The sequence below is a fragment of the Phalaenopsis equestris genome, unplaced genomic scaffold (genome assembly GCF_001263595.1).
Source record: "Phalaenopsis equestris unplaced genomic scaffold, ASM126359v1 Scaffold000552, whole genome shotgun sequence".
NCBI classification, from domain to species: domain Eukaryota; kingdom Viridiplantae; phylum Streptophyta; class Magnoliopsida; order Asparagales; family Orchidaceae; genus Phalaenopsis; species Phalaenopsis equestris.
Window position 1 is genome coordinate 1,279,532 of NW_018164992.1, and position 25,326 is coordinate 1,304,857.

A 25,326-nucleotide genomic window follows, 5' to 3' on the forward strand; every position below is an offset into this window, starting at 1 on the left:
GGGGTCGCTCGGACGACGTCGTCGACAATCGGGTCAAAACGCGCCGAAATTCAAATTTCACAAAATATTGACCCGCGATCGATCGTACCAAAAGGTTTACTCGAGCATTCGACAAGTAACAGCGGAGGCAATGTGAATTGCGGCAATCGGCTACGTCGACTCTCCGAATTGCGAAACCGGTGCGCGCAGGAGTGCGAATTGTGCAGAAGGCCACCCTAAGGCTCGGAAAGGTCCTATAGGGAATCCCTTTTGGGTTTCCTCATGTTGGTTTCGTCCTTCTAAGTGCTAGAAGTTGATACCACACACGCGAAACTCCAGAAAGGGACGGAAGCGGGTCGAACTAAAACGAGGCGGGTCCCACTTCTAAGGTTCTAAGATAGTCGCAGGAAGACCCCTAAGGCTAGATCCTAACTCCTACGAGGAATACTAGACCTCACGAAAAAATGAGGTCAACAATAGTATTCATGTTCAAAGAAAATCATATCCCGAGAGATACGCCATCAATTATTAGTTGAATCATAACACACAAAACATTTATGATTATGATTGTAACCCATAAAAGCACATCGAACAGACTGGGTTGTCAACTTATAATGTTCATGAGCAGGTAAATGAACAAAACAAACAAATCTGAAAGTATGTATTATGTGATAATTAGAATATTTACCAAAAATTCGATAATAGGGAGAATCAAACTTCAATTGTTGAGATGGTAAACAATTAATCAGATAAACTGTAGTAGATAAAGCTTCAGTACAAAACTTAGCTATGACAGGATTTTCTAACAACAAGGTGTGGAATCAACAAACCAAGAAGAATAAATAGAAGCAATAATCTAATATTTCCCTTGAAGACCAAGAGCAGAAAAAACAGAGAAAATCATCTATTGAACCATATCTAGTATGAGAACAGATTGATTATTGTCAGCAACTGTAGATGTCGAACCAAAATTGTGAGAGTTGGATATTGCAGCATGAAGGTCTTGTGGTCTGCGATTTTGAGACCGTGTAGGACACTCCTTAATAATAGGTTTGTTTTGCTTGCAATAATTACAAAACTTCTTAATACAATAGCGGGCAATATGACCATATTCTTTATAGTTGTAACACTGCTTTGTTCCCTTCCCTTTGGTTTGAGCAACATATGCAACATTAACTATTTCAAATGATCCATCAGCTGCACCGAAAGAGATTTGTGTCGCCAATTTTTGTTCTTCGGGCAATAATTTACCAAAACATACATCCAAATAATGGACCGAATGTCTATTCAGCAACCCAGCCCGAGCAGTTACAAATTCAAGTATGAGCTTCATCAAAAATTGATCAGGACGACTCACTTCATGAATAACCTGAAAATTAGTTAAATTCTCCTTTGACACCTTAACATAGATAATATCAGAATATTCTCTCCATAGATTAAGCAAGCCAGAATTGAGAGATTACCTTTACTATAATTACTCATATCAAGTTCAAATTGACAGCGTCTTGCATTATTATCTTGATTGTAGACGTGTTTCAAGTATTATCATATTTCTTTAGATGTGCTAAAGGATAGTGAATTGTTCATCATATGAACCTCAAAAGATCCCAAAATCCAAGAAATGATCCAAAAATTCTTTGCCACTCATTGACCAAGATCTTTCGACTTTGTAGGTGCTGAAGAAGATCAATCAATATAATTCCCTAGCTCATTCCCTTTCAAAAACAACTTGAACTGAAATTCACGTGTTGCATAATTATTTCACGTAAATCTGGTAGGTAAGATTTCATGTATTTTCTCATACGACATTCTAAACAAAATTGTCATTCACAAGTTAATTATCATGAAGTTATTGATCGAAATTAATCAACCTAAGAACAAAAAAAAACAAGAACTATCAATGCTCTGAGAAGGTTTCTACACAAAGGATCACCACGTACCGAGATTTGAAACTCCTTCGTGACAGAACCTTGCAATACAGTCATGCTCCAAGCTTATTGGGAAAGAGATGACGAGTTCATAGAGGTTTAGAGTTGGTTGTTCTGTATGATCGAGCCGCGAAAGAAAAGGCATGGCAAGCTAAGTCGTTCGCGAGGGAGGTGCTGAAGCGAGCGATTGCGCAGCTTAGGAGGAGAAGCTTAATCGCGAAAAGGAGGGTTACCAGTGATAGGGCAGAGGCGATGAGAGAATTGGGCTAGGGCAGAAAAGTGTTTGGCACACAGAAGAACTAGGTGCATGCAAAGGAAGAGAAGGAAGAAAAAGAGTCGAACCTCTACGTGTGCTGCTCTTATAAAGAGGAAGAAGAAGGCGATGGATCACGACAAGTAGAGACCCGAGGCTCTGATACCATATCAACTTTTGAGAGGATTAACTCGATGCCTTTTTTGTTTGCTTTCATTCCAATAAATAAAAATTTGTACAATTTATTTTAGATAACCTAATAATACATAATAATTCGTACAATCTATTTTGCGTAACCTAATAATACATATTTACAATCAAAATATTCAGCTATAAGGAAAGAATACGTACAATTAGCAAGAGAGGAAAATTAGGAGCAATTCAAATAAAAAAACTCTTAATTTTTGTCTGATTTTTCTCATTCTTGATTGATACTAATACATATTCACAATCAAAATATTCAGCTATAAGGAAAGAATATGTACAATTAACAAGAGAGGAAAATTAGGAGCAATTTAAATAAAAAAATCTCTTAATTTTTGTCTGATTTTTGTCATTCTTGATTTGTAAAGCCCCCCCCCTCCATTGCTGTCAGCCACCTGTTGCCCTCCTTCCAGCACCCCTGGTACCTCCTCCTGCAGCGTCACTGTAGGCCGCACCTTCTGCCAGCCCCTTCCAGTGCCCCTGCTTCTCTCCAACTGCGGTTCGACGTCGTTACCATTGCCAACCTACTGTCCTACTTCCACAGCAGCCCCACCTTACCGGTCTTCACCACAGCCGCTATCCAGCCTCCGACGACGTTCCTATTTCTCTTCAACTGCGGTTCGACGCCATTATTATCGCCAACCTGATGCCCTACTTCTTTCAAAGCATCCATACCTCTCCAGCCTTCACTGCCGCTGCCAATCCAGCCTCCGAAGACGTTCATGCTCCTCTTCAGTTGCGGCTCAACACCGTTACTATCGCCAATCTATTGTCCTACTTCTACAGCAGCACCACCTCTTCGGCCTTCACCGCGACAGCCAATGCGGCCTCCCCTCATCGGACTCCCTCCTCATCAAGCGGTTGTGTCTTCTTCGTTCAATCATTAGTTATAATCCTTTGCTTTGGGCCTTTGCTTTCTGTATTGGCATTCATTATTTTGCATCTTCACTCTAACCTTATTTTAGGTCAGTGATAAAATTGTGTTTTACGTCGTGGTTTTGGTTAACTCTGGTATTATTTATTATCAGAGTTAACTCAATCCTAGTCTCATACTAAGGTTTACATCAATTTTTTTTTGTTTATTCTTTTTACTTCTTTCTTCGTTCCTTCTTTTCTTTCCTTCCACAAATCTCAAACCATCAAACATGTCGCCAAAGAGAAATATGACCAAGCCTACGCAGGAAGAGATACGATAAGAACTTTGTCGCCTCCAACAAAAAATTGCAAAGATTGAAGAGATGACACAGGAAGAAGTTACCTTCAATCGAGACCTGAAGAGTCGAAGGGGAAAGAGAGGAGGTTCTGAATCCCTTCCATAGGGATAATTTCAGCGATTAAAAAAAATAGTTCATGACATTTCGGAATCCAATATCAGAGGAGGCCTAAAGAGGAATGTGTCCCTCCCACAAGGAAACTTTTCGTGATGGGATGTCATTTGGAGGGCACTAAGAACATGTGATCAAGGTAGATTTGCCCTAGTTTGAGGGGAGCATGGATCTGGATGAATTTATTGAATTGCTACAAGCAGTTGGGCAGATCTTCAAAAATAAAGAGGTGCCCCAAGAGAGACGGGTCAAATTAGCTATTATCAAATTGAAGAAAAGTGTCTTCCCATGGTGGGAGAATGTACACCAAAAAAAGAGGCGAGAAGGCAACAAAAAGATTACCATATGGGAGAAGGTGAGGAAAACCATAATTCAGAAATATCTTCCCCCTCATTGTCAATACATGTTTTTGAAACTCCACAATCTGCAGCAGAGAGAACTTGTAGTGAAGGAGCTCACAGCTCAGTTCGACCACTTATAACTGAAATGTGAACTCATTGAGCCGGAGGAGAATACAACGGTCAGATATCTTAGGAGTTTGAAGCTTACTATTAGCAATGTGGTGCAACTATAGTTGAACTGGACGTTGGGGGATGTCCAGATACTAGCATTGAAAGTGAAAAGGTAGCAAAATCAAAGCTGACAGCCACCACCAGCCAGACAGCAACACATAGTTGGAGACACCAGCAGAAGCACACCTAAAAAATTTGAGAAAATTGGTTCGAATATGGAGAAAGCCACCCCCAGTGAGAAGAAGTCGATTACTGTGCCGCCAGAAAATGCTTCAAATAACACGGATTTTGATACACTGCCTCTAGATGCCCGACGAACAGAGTTGTATTTTTTAACGAGCATGGCATAATGGAAGAAGTTAGCGAGGAACAAAAAGCTGAAGAAAAAGGTGAGGAGGATCAACTTCCATCCTATGAGGGAGAAACACTTGTGATTCGACTGATTCTGTAGGTCGAGGACGCGAGGGATCCACAGTAGTTTTGCCATAATATTTTCTACACCCATTGTACGATGAACGAAAAGATTTGCAGTCTTATCATCAACAGCGATAGTGGTAAGAAAGTGACATTGATCCATATGATAGATAAATTGTAACTTACGATTCAGAGGCATCCCCAGCCATATTCATTGACATGACTGAAGAAGAAAAATATGGTCAGCATCAACTGTCAATGTTTAGTAGAGTTTTCAATAAGTAGTTGCAGGACCAGGTATGATGCGATGTGGTCTCCATGGCTACCTGTTTAGGAAAACTGTGGCAATGTGACCGGAAGACTCAACGCGATGGATTTAGAAACACGTATTCCTTCACCAAGGATGACAAACGCCTCATTCTACTTTCTTCGGTAGCACCCGAGGAGACAGAAGCTCTTACCGGCATAATAGTGAGATCGATTTTAGTGACAATCGATTCTCTACCACCATAGTCACCACCATGCAAAAGATTTTAGTTCCAGGAGATTGGATCGAGAGGGAGGTATGCTCACAAGTGTTTTAGGTGGTTGTACAGTTGACAATGGGCTCCAGATGCTGTCATGATTAAAGACAAGAGACCGGAAGCTTGGACAAGTGAGGTCGAAGCTCCCCCAACCACAAGAGACTGATGTGAGGCTCGTGAGAGGATCGGCCAATTCTCAATAAAATGGGGTTATCGCCCCCTCCCTCCTCTCCCCTCCTTCCTCTTCCCTCCTTTCTTTTTTCCTCCTTTCTTTTTTTCTTCATTTCCTTTTTATCTTATTTTTCCTTTCTAGTACTTTTCTATTTTAAAACATTTCCTAAAATGAAATCTGATTTTTATTCGCATTTCTACTTTTAAATCATTTCCTCAAATCTGAAATTTGATTTCATTCTCCTTTCTTATTTTAAAAGTCTTTCCTAAAATTTTAAATCTAATTTTTTTCTATTTTTTATTTTAGTTTTTCCTAATTGGGTCAATTCTCTTTATAAATAAGATTTGATGTGTCTAGAGTTATAGGTCTTATTTTTTATATCTGAATTCAGGTTTTAGACTTGGTATTTTCCATTCAAGGGTTGTATCCAACGTCGAGGTAGTGCTTCAATTGTTTTTCGTCCGAGGTGGTGATCATCTCCAATGGTCTAACTAGTGCTCCGGTTGTTTATCGACCCTGCGAGGCATTTATTTTACCATACTTTTGTTTCCCTGTTGTCATTTCAGAATCCAGCCACCACAACCTCCCTTCCACTAATATCAGCCACCTGCTGCCCTCCTTCTAGCTCCACCGGTCCCCTCCTCCCGCTGCATCCCTGCAGGCCGCATCTTCCGGCAATCCATTCCAGCGCCCTCTACTTCTCTCCAACTGCGGTTAGACATCGTTACTATCGTCAATCTGTTGTCTTACTTCTTCCACAGCAGTCCCACCAATCCAGCCTTCACAGCAGCCACCAATCCAGCCTCTGACAACGATTATGCTCATCTCCCGCTGCAGTTCGACGTCGTTACTATCGCCAACCTACTATCCTACTTCTTCCACAGTAGTCTCACCTCTCCAACCTTCACTTTCGCCACCAATCCAGCCTTCGACGACGTTCCTGCTCCTCTCTAATTGTGGTTCGACATAGTTACTATCATCAATTTGTTTCCCTACTTCTTTCATAGCGACCCCATCTCTCTAGCCTTCACCGCAGCTGCCAGTGCAGCCTCCCCTCATCGGACTCCCTCCTCATCAAGAAATTTTGTCTAACTTGTTGAATTATTAGTTGTAATCCTTTGTTTTGTGTTTTTGCTTCATGTGTTGTCTTTCATTATTTTGAGTCTTTAATGAAACATTATTTTAATTTAGTAATAAAATTGTTATGTGTTGTGATTCGGGTTAACTCTGGTATAAAAAACTGTGCAAGGCAATGCAATAGAAACTGAAAGAACTAAGGAATAGCAAGGAATTGGCGGCTCTGTGGCCAGGTTTCAGATGCAAGGATCATGCGGTTCTACATGTCGGATTGATAGCGGGAGGAAATCGGCTTTGTGGCGAGGCTTCAAATGCAAGGATCCTATGGTTCTTTATGTGGGATTGATTGCGGTAGAAAGTAGATGACCGCACAACTCCGTACAGTCGTGGCAGGGAGAAAAAGGTGTGCAGGGCTTTGGAAGGCTTACGGGTAGGAGTGGTGTGGAGGATTTATGTGGTTCTCGGAAACAAAAGAAAGGATGCCATAAGTGTCGCGTGAACAGGGGAAAGAAGCATTCGACTTTGTGTAGGAGAACAGCCAGAGGCTACGACGCTTAGAACGGTTAGAAGAGAAGTTGTGTGTTTTATGTGGTCTAAACTAATCCTTGTGATTGAGGATGCAGGAGACGGAGATAGTACGGAAGGTAAAGGGGTAGGAACTTCTTGAAAGATAAATCCTAAGATTTTGAAGGTCTTGGTCGGGTTAATACAAGGAGCTAGCACCTCGACAAGGGTCACTATCTCAACACGTGCTCTGACGCAAGTGAAACTAGATCTTCCTCTTGTGAATTTGAAGCTCAATGGACCGGCCACTTATCTGAGTTGGTCGTGTTAGATCAAGGTAGTTCTAATAGGGAAGAGACTAGAAAGATATCTCACAGGAGTAGAGCCAAAGAGTGATAGAATAAAGGGGGGTGAGTGAAGGACCACACAAGCATTGATTTACACCTGGCTACTAAACTCGATGGTTCCATCGATTTCTAGATCAGTGGATGGTATTCGAAAAGTGAATGACATCTAGGCAAAGCTGAAAATGACTTATGTTTAGATTAAGAATATTATGAGGGTGTATTAGATTCAAAGTGATACGGAGACAATAGAACAGGGTGATAAATCAATTCAAGAGTACTTCATAGAGTTGGAGCACTCCTACCAAGATCTTGACCACTTCTCACCTATGTTAAGTTGTAGTGATCCGAGGTGTAAGAAGTGGGAGAACTTTGCAAAGATAAGTACTATGCAGTTTATGGCTCATCTGAATTAGGTCTTTGATCAGAGAAGATCGGTCCTAGCCCAGACAAAGATTCCTTCACTGGATGAGGTCATTTTCGCTATGTTGCAGGAAGAGAGTCGCGTGAGGCTACACTCTGAGCTGAGTAGACTTCAAAGTACACGGTCAGCTTTGGTTGCATCGAGCTCAAGTGAGACAGGTGCCCAGAGCCAGACCTGCGTGCGCTACAACTATAAAGAAGTGGACACATAAACAAGACTTGTCCAAAGCCATGCAAAGAGAGAGACAAATGGACTTGGACAGTCTGAAGGTTGTGGTCTTAATAGTGGAGGCCAAAGTGGTGGAAGAGGAGGCCACCAGGCGAATCTGATGGTAGCAAAGAGCAAGGGAGATATAGGAATCGTCATTACTAATGAGGATTACAAGGTCTTAGAGAAGTTGAAGAGGAAGCAGAGAGCATAATGTGATGTGATTGAAAATGCATCCACCTTATAGCGATCCAAAAAAAATATTGCTACTTATGCTCACTCAACCAAAGGTACTTGTGATACACATGGTCTTGTCTTTAGATCCACTACAAGATCGCCATAATAGATTATGATGCATCTCGGCATGTGTCGAGTGTTACTAGTGAGTTCTCTTCATATACTCAGAAAGTATCAGACCTATGATGGTACAACAAAACTTGTGGTTGGTAAACATACAGTGAGTTGTATCAATTCTATGATTATATGCCCAATATTTTGCATGTCTCTTCCTTTCTAATAAACATTTTATCCATTAGTGTCATTATACTTCAGTTAAAATGTATTTTTGTATTTGATATTCTTAAGGTGAACATTCATGAAAATGGGATTGATCGGAAACTTGAGATTGACATGTGGCAAAGTGAACTCTGGTACTTGGATAAAGAGGGAATGGACTCAGCCTTGAAATTCACGATAGAGAGTGTTGAAGTTGGAGAATCTAGGAGGAGTGCAAAGGATGTGTTGTTGCTACATCACAAAAGTATGAAACACTCTTCATTTGGTCTATTGAGTCGTTTGTATTCATCTTTGTATGAAAAGACAAATAAATAAAAAATTGTGTGATGCATGTGAGTTTAGTAGGTGCACTAGAAGCTCTTATTTTGTTTATAGTAATAGTAGTTTTTGTGTTCTTGATTTTGTTCGCTCAGATGTATAGGGATCTTGTTCTACAGCTTCAATGAATGACTACACATATTTTATGACTTTAATTGATTGTCTTCATGTGTTACTTGGTTTTATCTGATGAGAAAACAAAAATGATGTGCTTGCCCGCTTTAAAGACTTTCACAAGACATACACTCAATATGATTTAGTAGTAAAAGTATTGAGATTTGATAGCGGACAGGGTATATCAACAAAATATTTATGGAGTACTTGCTAAGGGATAAAACATTAAACCATTTTTCTATATACACCGGCACAAAATGAAGTAACAGAGAGAGAATATACACCTTCCAGAGGTAGTTAGAAGAAAGATGATCCCGATAAATGTCCCAAAACATTTGTGGGGGTAAATTGTTTTGAAAGTCGCTCGATTGATCAACAGAATGCCCTCAAGAGTGTTGGAGTGACAATCTCCTTGTGATTTGTTGAAAGGAGATAATGGTGATATCTTCTCGTTGAAGATATTTGGTTGTGTATGTTTTGTGAAGGATAATAGACCATCTATAGAGAAACTGAATCCCAGAGCTATAAAGTCTATTTTTGTGGGTTATTCTGCCACTCAAAAGAATATGTTTGTTAGAACCCAATAAAAAAGATAATGTTTGTGAGTATGAATTTGAGTTTTAGATAATTTAAACCATACTACACCTTGGAGGTGATTTCACCCTTGGTGACTCGTCGGATGCCGGAGGTATGGTACGACAAGGGGAGAATACAGATGATCAGAGACTGATATTGATGGGAAAAATGCCTTGTCCCGTTGTGTGGGAATAATCGACTGAGGAAGAGCTGGAAAATGAGAAAAATGAGCCCGAAGGTGATGGGACTCAAGCTTAGGAGGAGATGAGAGTTTATACAAGGAGAAAGAGACAAAATGAGAAAGCAGCGTCTACTATGCCACTCCTGCCAACAAGGACCTTGTTGCGGTTTACACCGACTTCTGAGACATCTACACCATTCACCTCAGAATTTGTTTACACGGGTGATATACTTCCTCTCTCTTCTCTAGCTCCCATAACTTTAAAGAGGATCTCTTGCAACAATACGGGTCATCCTCCTGATTGTTTTGGTTTTTCACATGACATTGCCCAATTTCACTTACTCTAACATAACATATTTATATGAAGCATTTGTTGCATCTTTGGACACCATATCTATACCCAATTGCTAGCAGATAGCTAAAGAGAATCCAAAGTGGAAGGTTACAATATTGGAGGAACTTGATACTCTCGATAAGAACAGGACATTACTAGCAGGGAAAAAGTCAGTCGGGTGCAAATGGGCCTTCACAGTGAAGCAGGCCTAAAAAGGAAAGATTGATCGCTACAAAACACGGTTGGTGGAGAAATGGTATAGTCAGATGTATGACATCGATTAAGATGAGAATTTTGCACCGGTAACAAAGATGAGCACAGTCGGGACACTCACTCCCAAGCTGTGAATGGTGGATAGAGTTTGATCAACTTGATGCGAAGAATGTATTTCTTCATGAGGATCTGTTGGATGAGGCGTACATGGAGATACTCCTAGGCTTCGACACAAACCAAATAGTGTGAAAGGTATGTAGATTGATAGTCATTGTGAGGTTTGAAACAACCTTCTCGATCTTGGTTTGGTGGATTCAGGAAAGCAATGGTAGGCATGACTTATCAACAAATCAATATTGACAATGCAATATTCTTTCCAAGACATGGTGATCACATTACTATTTTTGTTGTGTATGTGGATGATATGATTGTCGCTGGAATGATGAGGGAGAAATTGTTCAGCTGAAGGCAAGTTTGGGCAAAGAGTTTGAGTTGAAGGACCAGGAAAAGCTTAGATACTTCCTTGAAATTGAGGTGGCTCGTAAAGAAGAGGAGATTCTTCTATCTCATAGAAAGTGTGTGCAAGACTTGCTCAAAGAAACACGCGTGTGGAGATGCAGGACAACTGTTTCACCAATTGATCAAAAGGAAAAAATTTAGCATAGAGACAGGAGAGTCAGTTAATCGCGAGAGGTATCAGAGGTTGGCAGGTCATCTCATCTATCTAAGTCACACTCGTCCTGACATATCATTTGCAATAAGTGTACTGAGTCGCCGCATGCATGATCCAAAGAAAGTCACATTGATCTTCAGTAAAAATGAACATAAATAAGCATTGAGAGTTATTGTGACTTATTGACCTCACTTTTGGGTCTTTTCTTTAGTGACTAGGATCTAGCCTTAGGACTTCCTGATGACTATCTTAGCATCTTAGAAATGGAACCCACCTTCTTCTTAGACATTTCAACCAAATCTTTATTCTCTATGTTGGTTTTATATGTGATCAATAATTTTTTAATACAAATATTAGAGATTACATAAGGGAACACTGATGAGAATTCCTATAGGACCTTTGGACCATAGGAAAGCCTTGCATTGTTCCACACCTCTTTGGACTCCAATACATTGCATCATCATTCATAATCCACATGATCACCATAAATATTGCATTTTCATATCACAATGTTGCAGTCATTACACACATGGGGCTGACCAAAATTATTTGAACTCAGTTTACCCTAAAAATACCCCATTTGAATATTCTGATTCTACAAAATTACCCGAAACTACATATGAATCACACAACCCACTTCAAACTATTTGATATTATCATTTAGACCATTTGAAACCCAAAGATTGCAAAAATACCCAATTTTCCCAAAAATTACCAAAATACCCCAGGACCCACAAAATACTCAAATTTTTCAAAATCTCCCAGAGTCACTGACAAGTCCTAAAAATCACACCAAATCATTCCTTATGTCTTTCTGAGAATTTTGACTGTAATATTGTCATACTTCCGAATAAATTTTTGCCACTTCGACGCCAAAATAACGAATACTTAAAAAATGCTTCGGGGATGACAAAATCGTTAACATTGATCGAAAATGACCCCGAACACTGTCGTTTTACTCTCAATTTCATCCTGAACCCCCCCCACCTCGAGCCTTTAAATCAACCTTTTGACAACTTTGACCAAAGACGGCCAAAATTACCAAAATGTCACTCATGGACCAAAAAAATTCTCAAATTCTCCAAAATCATCTCAATCATTCCTAAAATCAATTCTTGACCATTCATTGGGTCTAATTTGACCAAAATCACTCACTTTGACCAAAATCTTCAAATTGAGCTCTATGACTAATCAAATACCTTAATTTCAAATTCAGCATGTTTAGATCCAATTTCAAATGAATTCAAATCAATTTAATTGGCCCGCGATTAATTTCCAAAACGGTCGATGGCAAACCAAAAATTTGATGAAAATTAAATTTGACACATTTTTTTGACTCGATCGCAGAAAAAAGTGCTCTGAACGGAAAAAGATGACAAAGTCGACCACGCGAGCTTGTCCGGAACGTCGATTCCACCTAAGGAGAACGTTCATTTCATAGCAAACAGGTGTTTGAGAACGTTCATTTCAGAGAACGTTCATTTCATAGCAAACAGGTGTTTGGCAAAAAAAAATGCATGAAGAAATTTAAATAATAATAATATTATCATTATTATTTAAAATAAAAACAAAAAAAAAAATCTTAGCATCCTTATTTCATTTCAACCCACGCATGCATGCAACATGTCTCATTAAATGCATTAATAATATATATATATATATAAGAGTATTAACTCATGCATGCTCAAACCACCTCTCTCTCTCTCTCTCCCCCATATCCCATCTCAGGCGTGGATAAAAAAAAAATAACAAAACAAAACAAAAAAAAAATCTCTCTCACTCTCATACTCCCACTTTCTTCCTTCTATAAAAACACACCACTCCTTAACAACAACAACAACCCACTACAGCACCCCCCACTCTTCATTCCTTCTCCACACACACAACAGCAGCTCTCATTTCACCTCTCTCGCCGGAAAAAAGCCGACGTCGCCGGAAAAGCCAAAATCGAGCTAAATTCCGGCGAACCTCCGACCCGACGAGAAAATCACGTCAAAACAACATCACGAGAAGTTAGATAAACTCAGGAAGACCTACTTATTCAAACCTAATTGAGCACAAACCTCATAGGCTCAGGTATATCTCTTAAATTGAAATAATAATCTCGAATTTCCCTCCCTTCCAGATCGAAGAATAGATCACAAAATACTCAAGTATCCGTATAGATGTGATCTACTCTTCGAACTGAACAAAACGAGCCCAAGAACGCAAAATTTGGTTGAGAATCGGCAGAGAAACGACTGGGAAATTTCAGCCGTCGACTCTCCTCCCTTCGTGCGTCGCGGGTTCCGCTGGGTGAGTGTCGCGTGAGGGAAGGGGGAGATACGGCACTTTTATCTATTTTATTTTTTATTTCAAAAAATTATAATTAAATTTCAAAATTACATAACTTTTTATAGAAAACTCAAAAAAATAAAATAAAAGATGTTATGAACTCAGACAAAGGAGGAGAATTTTTCAAAATAAAAATCATAATTTTTCATCAAGTAAATATTTTTAAATTAATTTTTGAAGTTCTTGAGTATTTAAATCATAAAAATTAAAATATGAGTGAAAAAAATATGAAATTTGACAGAAATATTAAATGACCTTGAGGCAAGATTCTCTAGGAAAGATTCTCTGATTTTTTTCCAAGACATTCTAGTATCTTTACATTTATATTTTAATTTTTGAATGAAACGACATATTTATGTAAATTAAAAATTATAAAAATTATAAAAATTGTAAAACTCTCTTTGATTGAATGTTTGACCATTAACAGAGGTTTAATAATTTTAACATCATGTTTAAAATAATTTTTATAATTAAAACACGTTAATTAGGGTTCAGGTTTAACTTAGGCTAAGTTTACCTAACCCAGGCTAAGTAACTTAGGCTAAGTTTACCTAACCCAAGCTCAACCTAAGTCTAATCTAGTCAATTCTCTTGAGGTCTTGTTTAACCTGATTACAGACCTAGTCAACCAATTTAAGAATTGAGTCAATCACCCATTAAGTCCAATTTCAGTCATTTAGGGCTTTAGGTCAGCCAGTCTTTAGACCGAGTCTCGTCTGAGTAAACTTAACGTCTGAGTAAATGAGTAAACTTAAACTTTAGTTGATTCCAATTTGAATTGTTGGACTATTTTAAACTTGAGCAGTTGGATCATTTTAAAACTTGAGATTTAAGTCATCCTATCATTTAATTCAGACTGAACTTCTTGAAGATTAGAGTTAATCAACATGAACTATAGTTTAGTTTAACATACACATTAAGTTCATCCTAAACTAAACTTTAATCTTAGGTCAGCCTTGACCTAAACCATTAGGATTAGTGATCTTAAACTAATAGGATTAGTTAACCTAAACCCTAGGTTAGTTAGCCCTCAACCAATAGAATTAGCTAATCTAAACCCTAGGTTAGTTAACCCTAAACCAATAAGATTAGTTAGCCTAAACCCTAGGTTAGTTAACCCGAAACCAATAGGATTAGTTAACCTAAACCTTAGGTTAGTTAACCCTAATCCGACTCTGATCATAGTTTAGCCTTAAGTTAAACCTACCCTAAACCTTAGGTTAAGAACCTAACACATAGGTTGAACACAGGAGAACCTTTTAGGTAGAACTTTAAGCCTAATTTAAACCTAAACCCCTCAACTTGAACATCAATTAAGAAATAAAATAAAATACATTGTGAGGGGTAAAATTTACATAAAACACATTAAAACTTAAACGAAAACAAATACAACAAGGCTTTAAAGCATGGCTTTGAGGTTAAGTCAGCTTCAAAGTCGTCAACTTCACATAAGTAATAACAAGTGAACAAAAATAACTAAAATAAAATACTTAAAATTTGACAACAAGATGTAAACAACCTAAAATATTTTAACCCTAAAATTGATGAAGAAATTCAAGAATTAATCAAAATCTTAATCACAAAGATCACATAACGCAACTTAAACCCCTTTTAGTTCTAGTTTACGAAGATTTCTTGGACAATGCGTTCTGTGGATGTTGACAAGAATCTTTCGGTCTTTGTGGGCAACCACCTTTTGGACTAAGTAAGCTAGAGCATCTGGCGACCCGGGACGACGGAGCCATGGACATCTTGACTGGGTTACCACTAATTAAATAATTAAAATTTAATAAAAACTTGATAAAACATTGTTTCTTTATTTGCTTTATTTATTGTTTTATGTATCTCAACGCATGTTCTTTTACTACTTTTATCAAACATAGAATGCATGTGTTAAGGACAAATAATGAAGAAATAAAAGTTGTTTAGATTAGGGAGAATCTAGAAATCATAATATTAGGGAATTACTTAGCTTAAGTAAACTTAGCATTGGCCTAGGTTTGAACTATACCTCCACTACCATTTAATTAATTCACTATAAAATTATTAAAACAAATAAAACATTAATAATAAGATTGGAGGACCTGAAGACATAAAGACCTGAAGACATTTGAGTATGGAACTTGGAGCAGACTTTGTGGGCAGCTCGTTCAAAGACCCTTTCTTTAGTTTAAATAACAATTCTTAGGATTCTGATGCTGTCTTTTATGACATAAAATTCTCTTTTATTAGGCTCCTGCATAGTCCCGATATGCAGTATGTCCTAACTTGTTTTAAGATTCTGAGGTAGTCACTCGATGTAAAACCTCTTATCTTTTTAGGTTTTTTGTGTAAATCACCATTACACAAATCTAAGTCCTAATTGATAAAACTGACAAGAGTTAACTTAAATTAATATCATCCTAAATTGAGCCAAACATTAGAATAGTTTGGGAGATTGCCAAGAACCTATTATAGATCTTTAATCTCCTATATTTTTCTTCCTTTGATTCTTAAAACAAAATCTTTCACCTTTGAACCAATCCCTATTGAAAATTTCACAATCATGTTCGTCGAAAACTCTTCCTTTTGAACTCATGAAAACAAAAGATTCCTGATTTTTATCGAGAGTTTTCTTAAGTGATTCATTTGCTTAAGATGTAATTAATTATAGGGGATTGCCCTTATAGGGAACTTAAAAGAACCCAGACTTAAAATAAACCCTATTTGACTCCCATATCAAATAGGGGAATCTGTCAGTCATCATGCAAACTTGCAGATCAAATGGAAGTCATTTATTTCTATAGTTTATTTAATTAAGCTTATTATCAAGTAGTGTATTACCTTTTTATGGTGGTACATTACTCGTGGTTAACTCGATTATCCAAATTGTAGGAATCAATGGGATCAGTTTGACCCCATTTTCTTTAAATCCATTCATTTTCTTTAAATTAAAATACTTAATTTCTAAACACTATATTACGCTAAATTAAACCGCACCCAGCCGCATGGCGACCGACATGACTCTAACTGAATGAGTTGTATGTGACAAGAAGTCCACATCTGGATACTGCGTGTTTGTGGGAGGCAACATGGTCTCTTAGATGAGCACGAAACAATCACTAGTAGCAAGGTCAATAGCAGAAGTAGAGTATAGGGCCTTGGGAGTTGTTGAGATGATGTGGCTGAAAGCCTTGTTGGTAGAGCTCAAGGTGGACCACGAAGCTCGAATGAAGTTGAGGTACGACAACAAGTCAACGATCAGCATCGCGAACAACCTGATGCAACATGATAAAGCCAAACATGTGGAGATTGATGGGTTCTTCATCAAGGAAAAGCTAAATAACGGACTAATAGAGCCAAATCATGTAGCCACTAGAGAGCAAATGGTTGACTGCCTCACCAAATGACTTAGCTCATTAGATTTGTCTAGATTGTATGACAATATGGGCTTAGTGGATATAATTTGCCCATCTTGAGGGGAAGTGTTGAGATTTGTATATAATGTAGGGCCATATTTATAAAAAGAAGAAGCCTGAAGATTTATTTGTAAATGTTGTAAGGCTCAATATAAGTTCAAGTGTTAAAGAAATGGGCTAGCATTTCAGAGCAATTATTTCTTTAAAAACTTGATCAATTTTTTATGATATGTCACAACTTAGTTAGTCAAGCAAGCTGAAGATAATATATTTATGTCCTCCTTGTTATACTGAGGTAAGTTCCAACAAAATTGAATATTCATAAATCTATAACAGCATTACAAACAGACAACTATCACGCAAATCCATCACTATTTGCAAGAAGCTGCTATTTGGAAGAAATCACACTAAAACAGACCAGTGAATCCGCTTAACAGCATTAATAGGCCAAATTTAACAGAAAGGAGCAATAAAAGATATACCATGGCAGCATAATATAAATCTGGGAAAAGAGTTAGTTTAAATTTATCAAATAAAAATTTAAAAAAATCTGAAAAGGGATCAGCAAATAAACCATCTTGGCAAAAGAAAATGTATCTATTAATCCTATTAAAACAATACACAATTTACCGACATTAGTCCAATGGTGAAAAATGGTAAAATGGCCACCATGATTACTAACTTACCTTAGCTTTTCCACTGGAGTGCGGCCCAAACCAATGTTACATATAGGACAGCAACCCCAATCTTCATCAGAGAAGTAATCTACAATGCATTTCCTGCAAACTAATTCAAAGACGTTTATGTGATAACGAATATAATTAACAAACTTAACATTTAATTAATATAACCATAATAATATAATAATAATAATAATCCTTAAAACCTAATTCAAATCAAGCATAATGAACAGATGGAATAAGCAATACCATCAACTACTGGCACGTTGATATAAAACTAAATGAAACTGAAACAAAAGTATCTGCCAAAAAACTGCACCAAAAATATGATAACCTAACATTATACATAATAAAATGTGATTAAACTCAATTCGTCAGCCAAAAAGCTGGGACTCCAAAAAAAAACTTTTCTCCAAACTAAATCGCAGGAATCTTTATAAGCTGGCAATTCAAGTCGTCATCACAAGCTCTTCAATGACCCATGGAATTCAAAGAACCTTTACAATAACAACTTGTGCATTATCATGCATGCCGGCTCAAAAGAACGAATATAATGACAGAAGAGGCCAAATAAATGATTGGCACAGATGCCGGCACTAGATCACCTACATCACTTCATTTACATAAAATTATTAGTTTAAATAAGCAGTCAGAAACCCGAATAAATCTGAACCAACATTCTCGGTTTCCTCTCTACAAGATCAAAGAAGAAAAATACGATAAACAGCAAGAATACTCTGAGAGACAATAAAGAGACGTCTCTCTCCGCATAGCAGCATAAAAATAATAATAATAATAATTCCCCACGTACTTCGCAGCAAGAGCGCATGCAAGCACAAGCGAAAACTAAACAGCACGAAAGCACATCGCCAGCAGCACCAGAGGTCCTCTTTGCATCCGATCGCCACTCCCAAACACAAGAAAATACGTAGTCCCCATATCCAATCAATTGAATACAAAGAAACTCATAAAATGAGCACAGAAAACCAAGAATCAGGATCAATCCATCGATCAACAACACGTAGAACCACATTCATATCGTCAGGAGGATCAATTAAAGCCGAGATTTGGGATCCAAATAAGAGATCGACTCACACGTATGCAGGCATGTCGAGATGGCAGTAGCGTCCCTAAGAAGCTTATGGCACAGGGGACATGTCATGCAAGCTGATAACACCTTCCTTTTCACTCTAACCACCTGCGGCTCAACCATCGCTTTTGCGCTAGACATCGACGCACCTCCGACGACACTTAACCCCACCGATCAACCTCAGAGCGTCCTACAAAACAAAATACCACATAACTCCCCTGCATGCGAGCCTCTGCACCGGCATTCACATTAGATAAATGGGATTCAGAGCCGAATATCAGATTGGATGTATGGATTGGGCGAGGTAAAGGCTTCACCGGCGAGCCGATCGGAGGCGGAATGGGTTTCCCAGAGAGTTTTGGGGATCGTGCTTTAAATAGCGTGCGGAGCCGGTGAATTGGTTTTCTCGTACGGAGCATTGGATGGCGCAAATGCACTCCGGCGGTTCGTTTGGTTCGGGTTTGTTAGACCGGTTCGCTCCGGTAGTCTGGTTTAACACCGCATTTCAGTGATCGGACCCCCATATTATTCGCGACGTGGACATGAAAAAGAATGGTAATTTAGAAATATTTAGGCATCTGTATTTATTTAAATTAAAAATATTTTTTTTTTTCAATTGTTGAAATATAATGTCCATATTTCATAATTATATTATTTAACTCAAATAGTTCAAAAATAAATAAAATATATTTTAAATGATAGTTATGAATTAAAGTGGTGGATGATGGACTATAAAAAAAAATATATTTGTAAATGACAAATAAATTACTATTTTGTCAATAATAACTTCGCCATGTGATAATAGCATGGCCGGTCGTAATTGCTCGAAGTCATTGGCTCCCAGCTCTCATCACGAGTTCATATTAAGCTCTCGACGCTTCTTCCACCCTCTGTCATGCTGAGAACGAGATCAAATTTATAGTGGGTACTGGGTAGAGAGCTAAATCATGTCAAAGTTAATCGATGTATCAGCATGTTGTGAGATATATATCAGTTGTTGTCGTATATATATATATATATATATATATATATATATATATATATATAAGAGGAGAATATATATATATATATATATATATAAAAGGAGAACGATCAACGACATAGCAAAAGATAGAATGAGATAATTCACACCAGAAAAACAGTAACGCAGCGGAACATACAGATTTACGTGGTTCGGCAAATTGCCTAAGTCCACGAAGTTGCAGATAATTTTACTACTTGAAAAATTTACACCAGTCAATCGTCTCGACTTACAAGAGCGAACTATTTCTCTCACTTTGTTGCTCTCTCATATTCTCTCTCTATTCTTCTCTCTCTGCATCGAAGAAGCACTACACCGATATACACCGTAGAAGATAAACTTACAAAATAAATAAATCAATTTTCTCTTCTGCCACAAGCTACCAAGAAGAAGTCAAGGGAGAATAATCTTCTTCTTCTTATTTCTTCATCCTTATGCCACAGGGAATTACTTTCCGCACTTCTCTTGCAGTCTCTACCGTGGAAGTCCTTCCACTTTCCCGTGAAAGACCAAAGAAGAACAAAAAGGCCATGACTTCTAAAACTAAAGGAGAGTTGTGCGATATCTTTTATCGAGAGAGGGGAGGAGGGAGAGGCAACGTTTCACGAACACAGAGAGACGGGAGTGATTTCGCGAAATAGCAGGGTCGCGATCGAACCTTTCGTGATCATGAGACAGGGGCAGTTTGCGACTTTTTGCGAAAGGGAGGCGAGAGCGAGTGAAACGGGAAAGAAGCGGGGCAAGAACGGTCAGATCGGGCTTCAAAACTCAACAAATCTCCCACTTGAAGACCAGTACACAGATTACAACAACTTCTTTATCAAACTGATATCCTCCACTGGCGGCATCATCCTTTTCCTTCAAACATGTATCATCCACCTCTGCAACTTAGAGCTTCTGTCTTCACACCAAAAGATCAGCTGAAGTCGTGCACAACTTCAGTTTCTCAAGAGTAACACCTTCAGTCAACATAGCAGCAGGGTCAACATAGCTTTGCACCTCTAAACTATTTCTTATATTACTTTTATTTCTGCTTGCAACTCTCGCTGTATGAGCAAAATATCTTACCTCTGTTGAAAGTCTTTTTCAAAAAATTCTAGCCTTGTATCTCTTACTGTCATCAAGCTCAGTCTTCACCCGGTGCACCCAATTGTTGTGTAATGTCTTCTTCCCTGATGGAAGTTCTGTCAGCCCCCACTTGCTTGAACTTTCATCTTGCAAGATTTCTTCATAGTTTTGTGGTTCTCTACCATATGTCTGCCGAACAAAAAGAATGGTGCCCCGGACCCACTCTCCTATTCACTTCCATCATCAACAAAACTATAAACTGTCAGCAATAGTGCATCATGTACTTCTTCAATTACCACATTTGCACTATCATTCTTCATATTATTGGGATTTCTGCAGTTCCTCTTTATGCGGCCAGCCTTACACAATTTCAACAAATTGTTTGCTGACCAGACTTTTATTTTGATCTCCCTTTATTTGAGTTCATGTCATGTCATCTCTCTCTGAAATCAATATTCAGTGTTAAACTCGTACATGAGATCTCGCCAGAATCTTTCATGTGCACCTCCTTAGCCAAAATTAAATCACGAATATCATCACATTTTTTTTTAGATTTACCTGCAAAATTGTTAACTGTCATCGTCATGAATTTCCAACTATTTAGCAATGATGCTAACAATATCAGTGCACATATCTCATCATCAAAATCAATTTTAACAGACGACAATTGATTTGTGATAGTATTGAAATAATTCAGTTGTTGAGCAACAGACACGTCTTCCGTAATCTTCAAATTGAATAAATTTTTCATGAAGTGCACATTGTTATTCACTGATGGTTTTTCATACACACATAATAAGACTGTCATGAGATCTGCAGTAATCCTCTCATTGACGATGTAGTGTACAACAGACCTCGATAGGGTTAACCCCCAGAACTCGTCGATCCAACAGATTCCATTCAGTTTCATTCATCCTTTCAGGTCTTTTCCCAATAATGGAAGATTAAGTTTCTTTCCATAGAGGTAGTCCTCTATCTACATTCTTCAATAACCAAAATTTCAACCATCAAATTTCTTAATCCCTGAAACCTTCACTTCATTTACAGTCATCATTCTTTTTCAGATTCAAACAAAGCTCTGATATCAGTTGTTGTAAGATATATAACAGTTATTATGATATATATATATATATATAACGAAACGAAAAATAAAACTAGAAATTCACACCATAAAAACAATAACGCAGCGGAACACACAAATTTACGTGGTTCGACAAATTGCCTTCGTCCACGGAGTTGCAGAAGATTTTACTACTTGAGAAATTTACACCAATTGATCGTCTTGACTTACAAGAGCGAACTATTTCTCTCACTTTGTTGCTCTCTGTTCTTCTCTCTCTACACTCTCTACACTGAGATATGCCGAAGAAGCTCTACACTGAGATACACTAAAGAAGATAAACTTATAAGAGAAATAAACTCAATTTTTCTTATGTCACAAGTCATCAAGAAGAAGTCAAGGGAGATAATCTTGTTCTTTATTTTTCCTTCTATCGCAAGGAACTACTTATTGCACTTCTCTTCTATTGTCTCTAGTGGAAGTCCTTCCACTTTTCCGTAAAAAGTCCGAAGAAGAACAAAAAGGCCGTGACTTCTAAAACGGAAGGGGAGTCATGTGATACCTTTATCGCGAGAGAAGAGGTGGGAGAGGCAACGTTTCACGAAACAGTGAGGCGGGGGTGGTTTCGCAAAATGGCAGGGTCGCAGTCGCAACCTTTCACGATCGGGAGATGGAGGAAATCGAGACTTTTCGCAAAAGGGAGGCGGGAGCGAGTGAAACGGGAAAGGAGCGGGGCGGGAATGGTCAGACCAGGCTCCAAAACTCAACTTCAACATACTTCATCGAATAGTTTGTGTCGACTTTGTTTAATCAAGGACTATTAATTGGTCATTTATTTGACTCAATGACTTCATAATTGATTGATTTTAACCTCGTTGGTTTTCTCTCATCGGGCCGCTTAATTTGATTATAAATATGCTAAATTTGGAAGGCATTTGATCCCCCAATTACAGCTTTAAAGTATTCAATTATATTTGAAATGTTTGATTTAGACTCATTTGATTTGGACTAAACTTTAATTTTGAAAGTTTGCATGTATTTCATCATGTCCGATTAGCCAATTTTTCATTGATTTATCAAATATTAATAACAAAAAAAATTTAAAAATTTGTTCAAAATATTATTTAAAAAATAAATAATAATTAAAATTTGCCTTAAAATGAATAACTCAATCATGATTGCTCCATACATATATCTCACACCGATTGTAAATAAATAAAATATTTTGTATTTTGCAACTAAAAAACCAATTAATATCAAATAATAAAGAACATAAAGTAGAACCCGATGATATGATAAATATTAAAAATATTGAAGCATAATTTAAAAGATATGATAATATTGCTATAATAATTTTTTTATTAATTAAATATACAACATTATCAATCCGGATATCTTATTATTAAATATTTGGAATATGGTTTTAAATCAAAATTTTCAAGCATGACATTTTAATAATTTTTTTCTACTTTTAATCGAAGTATTTTATTTCAAGGAATCTTATCAAAATCTACTATGATGGTGGAGTGTTCACAATTATTAGAGACATATTTAGGAACGAAAGACGCCCACAAAATTGAGTGTGAAAGAAGTTTACTCAAAAGGTATTGGAAGGTATATATCTGTGTTATTGGGGCTTATAACCTCACTATAACCCCCCAATAACCTACAAATATGTTTTGCATTTTTGTTTTCATATATTTGTGGGTTACTATATATATTTATAGGTTAATTGGAGGTTATTATGAGGTTATATTGAGGTTATACCCCCAATAACACAGATATAACCCCTAGTACCCTTTGAATAACCTACTTTACGCACTCGATTTTGCGTGCGTCTTCCGTACCTAAATATTTCTCGAGTAAAATAGCATTTAAATATATTAACTTATTTAAGCAAATAAACTTGTTTAGGCATTAATATATTATTTATATGTATTAATTGTCAATAAAACTTAAATAAGTTAATATATTCAAATGCACACTAATCAACTAAAATTTGCATATGCCAATTAGCTAGTTAATAGGAAAGATCGAGGGTAGTTTGTGATATAATTATCAATTAATTATTTAACATAGTTTTTAAATTATTTATTTATAAATTAACAAGATTTTATTAGGTCGATTAAATTCATCAAATATGTTTTTAACTGAATAAAACTTTAATCACATGTTAAGAAAAAAGGATAATTACATAGAGACCATAAAAAAATTGATATTTACAAATTAAGCATCCGTGTGATTTGTTGAACTAATGAACCGTTATATTTACACACGCACAATCAGATCATTGATAATTTGATAAAACTGAAGAATATGGGCCGGCTTTACCGTGAATTTTGATATTTGAGTGAGAATTTGAAAAATGGACGAAAGAGTGGGACTAGTTTGTAAATAGCAAGTTTTGGGTGGCTTGTATGCATACCACACAATGACACAATTCATGTATTTAAGTGCCTTAACACTTCAACTTTAATTTTTATATTTTTTCCACTCAATTCATTCATGTCACAAAAGAAAATATCACTAATTTTAATTAAAAAAAAATTAAATCTACATTTTCATGATAGATAAGATGACATATATGTAAAAAAATTAATTTAGATGTATAGATATGTAGTAAATATGAGGAATTAAGTGGTATGAATGTAAATCGTCCATTTATAAATTATAACAAAAGCATTCTATTTCATAAATTCATACAAAAATATTCTACAAAATAGCCCTCATCTACAGGCATGATACATCACACGTGTGATGCATTGATTGGCTGTTAAAGGATAGGATTCTCTTCTCCCAATCCACTGAAGACAATTAGTAACCACAAGCTCTCTTCTGCCACTTCCCTACCAAATAAACTGGCCTCATCTCTCCTCCTCCTCAACAAACAACACAATCACTCACACTTTCCACTTCTCTCCATCCAAATCTACAAGAGATGGCCGCCGTCAGCACAGCCGTCGCCGCCCCAATCATCACTCGTCCTGTCAGCCACCACCGCAAGGTCATAGTTTTCCCTTCTCCTGTCGTGGGTAAGCTCAAACTTTCAGTATCTTATTTCATAATTTTTATATTTATAACATCAAAATCTTTCATATCATATCAGAAATATCATTATTTTAACTTCTAACAAGTGAAATGTATCTTTTTCGTGCATATTGAATGCCAAAAGTTTGTAAAAATCGAAGTTTTGATGCTAGATATGTAAAAATTGTGCAGCATATGTCGCAAACCTTAAATTCACACACGTTTTCAGGGTTGCCACAAATTCGAGTTCGAGGAAATATTCGATGCTCGATCGATACGAAAGAGATGAATAAGAAAGCTAAGGCGTCGACAACGGCGGCGACAGCGACAGTGTTGGCGACTGGCATGATCGGAGCGACGGGGCCGTCGCTTGCGCTGGTGGACGAGAGGTTGACGACCGAGGGGACGGGGTTGAGTTTGGGTTTGAGCAATAACTTGCTTGGTTGGATATTGCTGGGTGTGTTTGGGCTCATATGGGCTCTCTACTTTGCTTATACAAGCACATTGGAAGAGGACGAAGAGTCTGGATTGTCACTGTGAAATACATTGTTGGTCATGCTGGTGTATTTATTTTGAGAACTTGGGGTTTATAATATTTTCTCATAAGTTTTGTGGTATAATGTTTGATCTTATATTGTTTTAATGTAATTTTGGTTATGGTTTGCTCAGTTTAAGGTCTCTTTCTCTCCCTCTCTCTCTCTCGGTATATAAATTCCAATGAAGAAAAAAAAGGCTTGTTTTATTCTGCGGGAGATTATGAGAAGAGCTGATGATTTAATAAAAAGAATATGATATTTATATTAAATTATAAGGAGGATAAACTATATTTTAAAAATATAAAAAAATTATTGCTGTA

The 25,326-nt window shown here is 37.2% G+C and overlaps 2 protein-coding genes across 3 annotated transcripts in view; one reads left to right on the forward strand and one right to left on the reverse strand.

The window, feature by feature from the left end:
* The window catches only part of LOC110029278 (E3 ubiquitin protein ligase DRIP2-like), a 53,951-nt gene extending 35,179 nt beyond the window's left edge, over window positions 1-18,772 (reverse strand). Inside the window, exons 1-2 of one of the 2 annotated variants that reach the window (XM_020731503.1) lie at window positions 18,300-18,772; window positions 17,211-17,310 (exon numbers count right to left, since the gene is read on the reverse strand). In XM_020731503.1, the coding sequence (XP_020587162.1) occupies window positions 17,211-17,310; window positions 18,300-18,435 (236 nt within the window). In that variant the 5' untranslated portion in view covers window positions 18,436-18,772. The remainder of the gene's footprint in view (window positions 1-17,210; window positions 17,311-18,299) is intronic. The other variant, XM_020731504.1, reaches the window with a different exon arrangement.
* Window positions 18,773-24,276: 5,504 nt separating this feature from the next.
* On the forward strand, window positions 24,277-25,138 carry LOC110029216 (photosystem II reaction center W protein, chloroplastic). The gene is made up of 2 exons (XM_020731399.1): window positions 24,277-24,475; window positions 24,700-25,138. The coding sequence occupies exons 1-2, from the start codon at window positions 24,382-24,384 to the stop codon at window positions 25,008-25,010; spliced, it is 405 nt and encodes a 134-aa protein (XP_020587058.1). The 5' UTR covers window positions 24,277-24,381; the 3' UTR covers window positions 25,011-25,138.
* The last annotated feature ends 188 nt before the right edge of the window (window positions 25,139-25,326 follow it).

Excerpts from the sequence above, each read along its gene's own strand:
- LOC110029216 (XM_020731399.1), top strand. The coding sequence starts at position 24,382 with ATGGCCGCCGTCAGCACAGCCGTCGCCGCCCCAATCATCACTCGTCCT. Across the intron at positions 24,476-24,699 it reads TTTCCCTTCTCCTGTCGTGG|GGTTGCCACAAATTCGAGTT; the intron begins GTAAGCTCAAAC and ends ACACGTTTTCAG.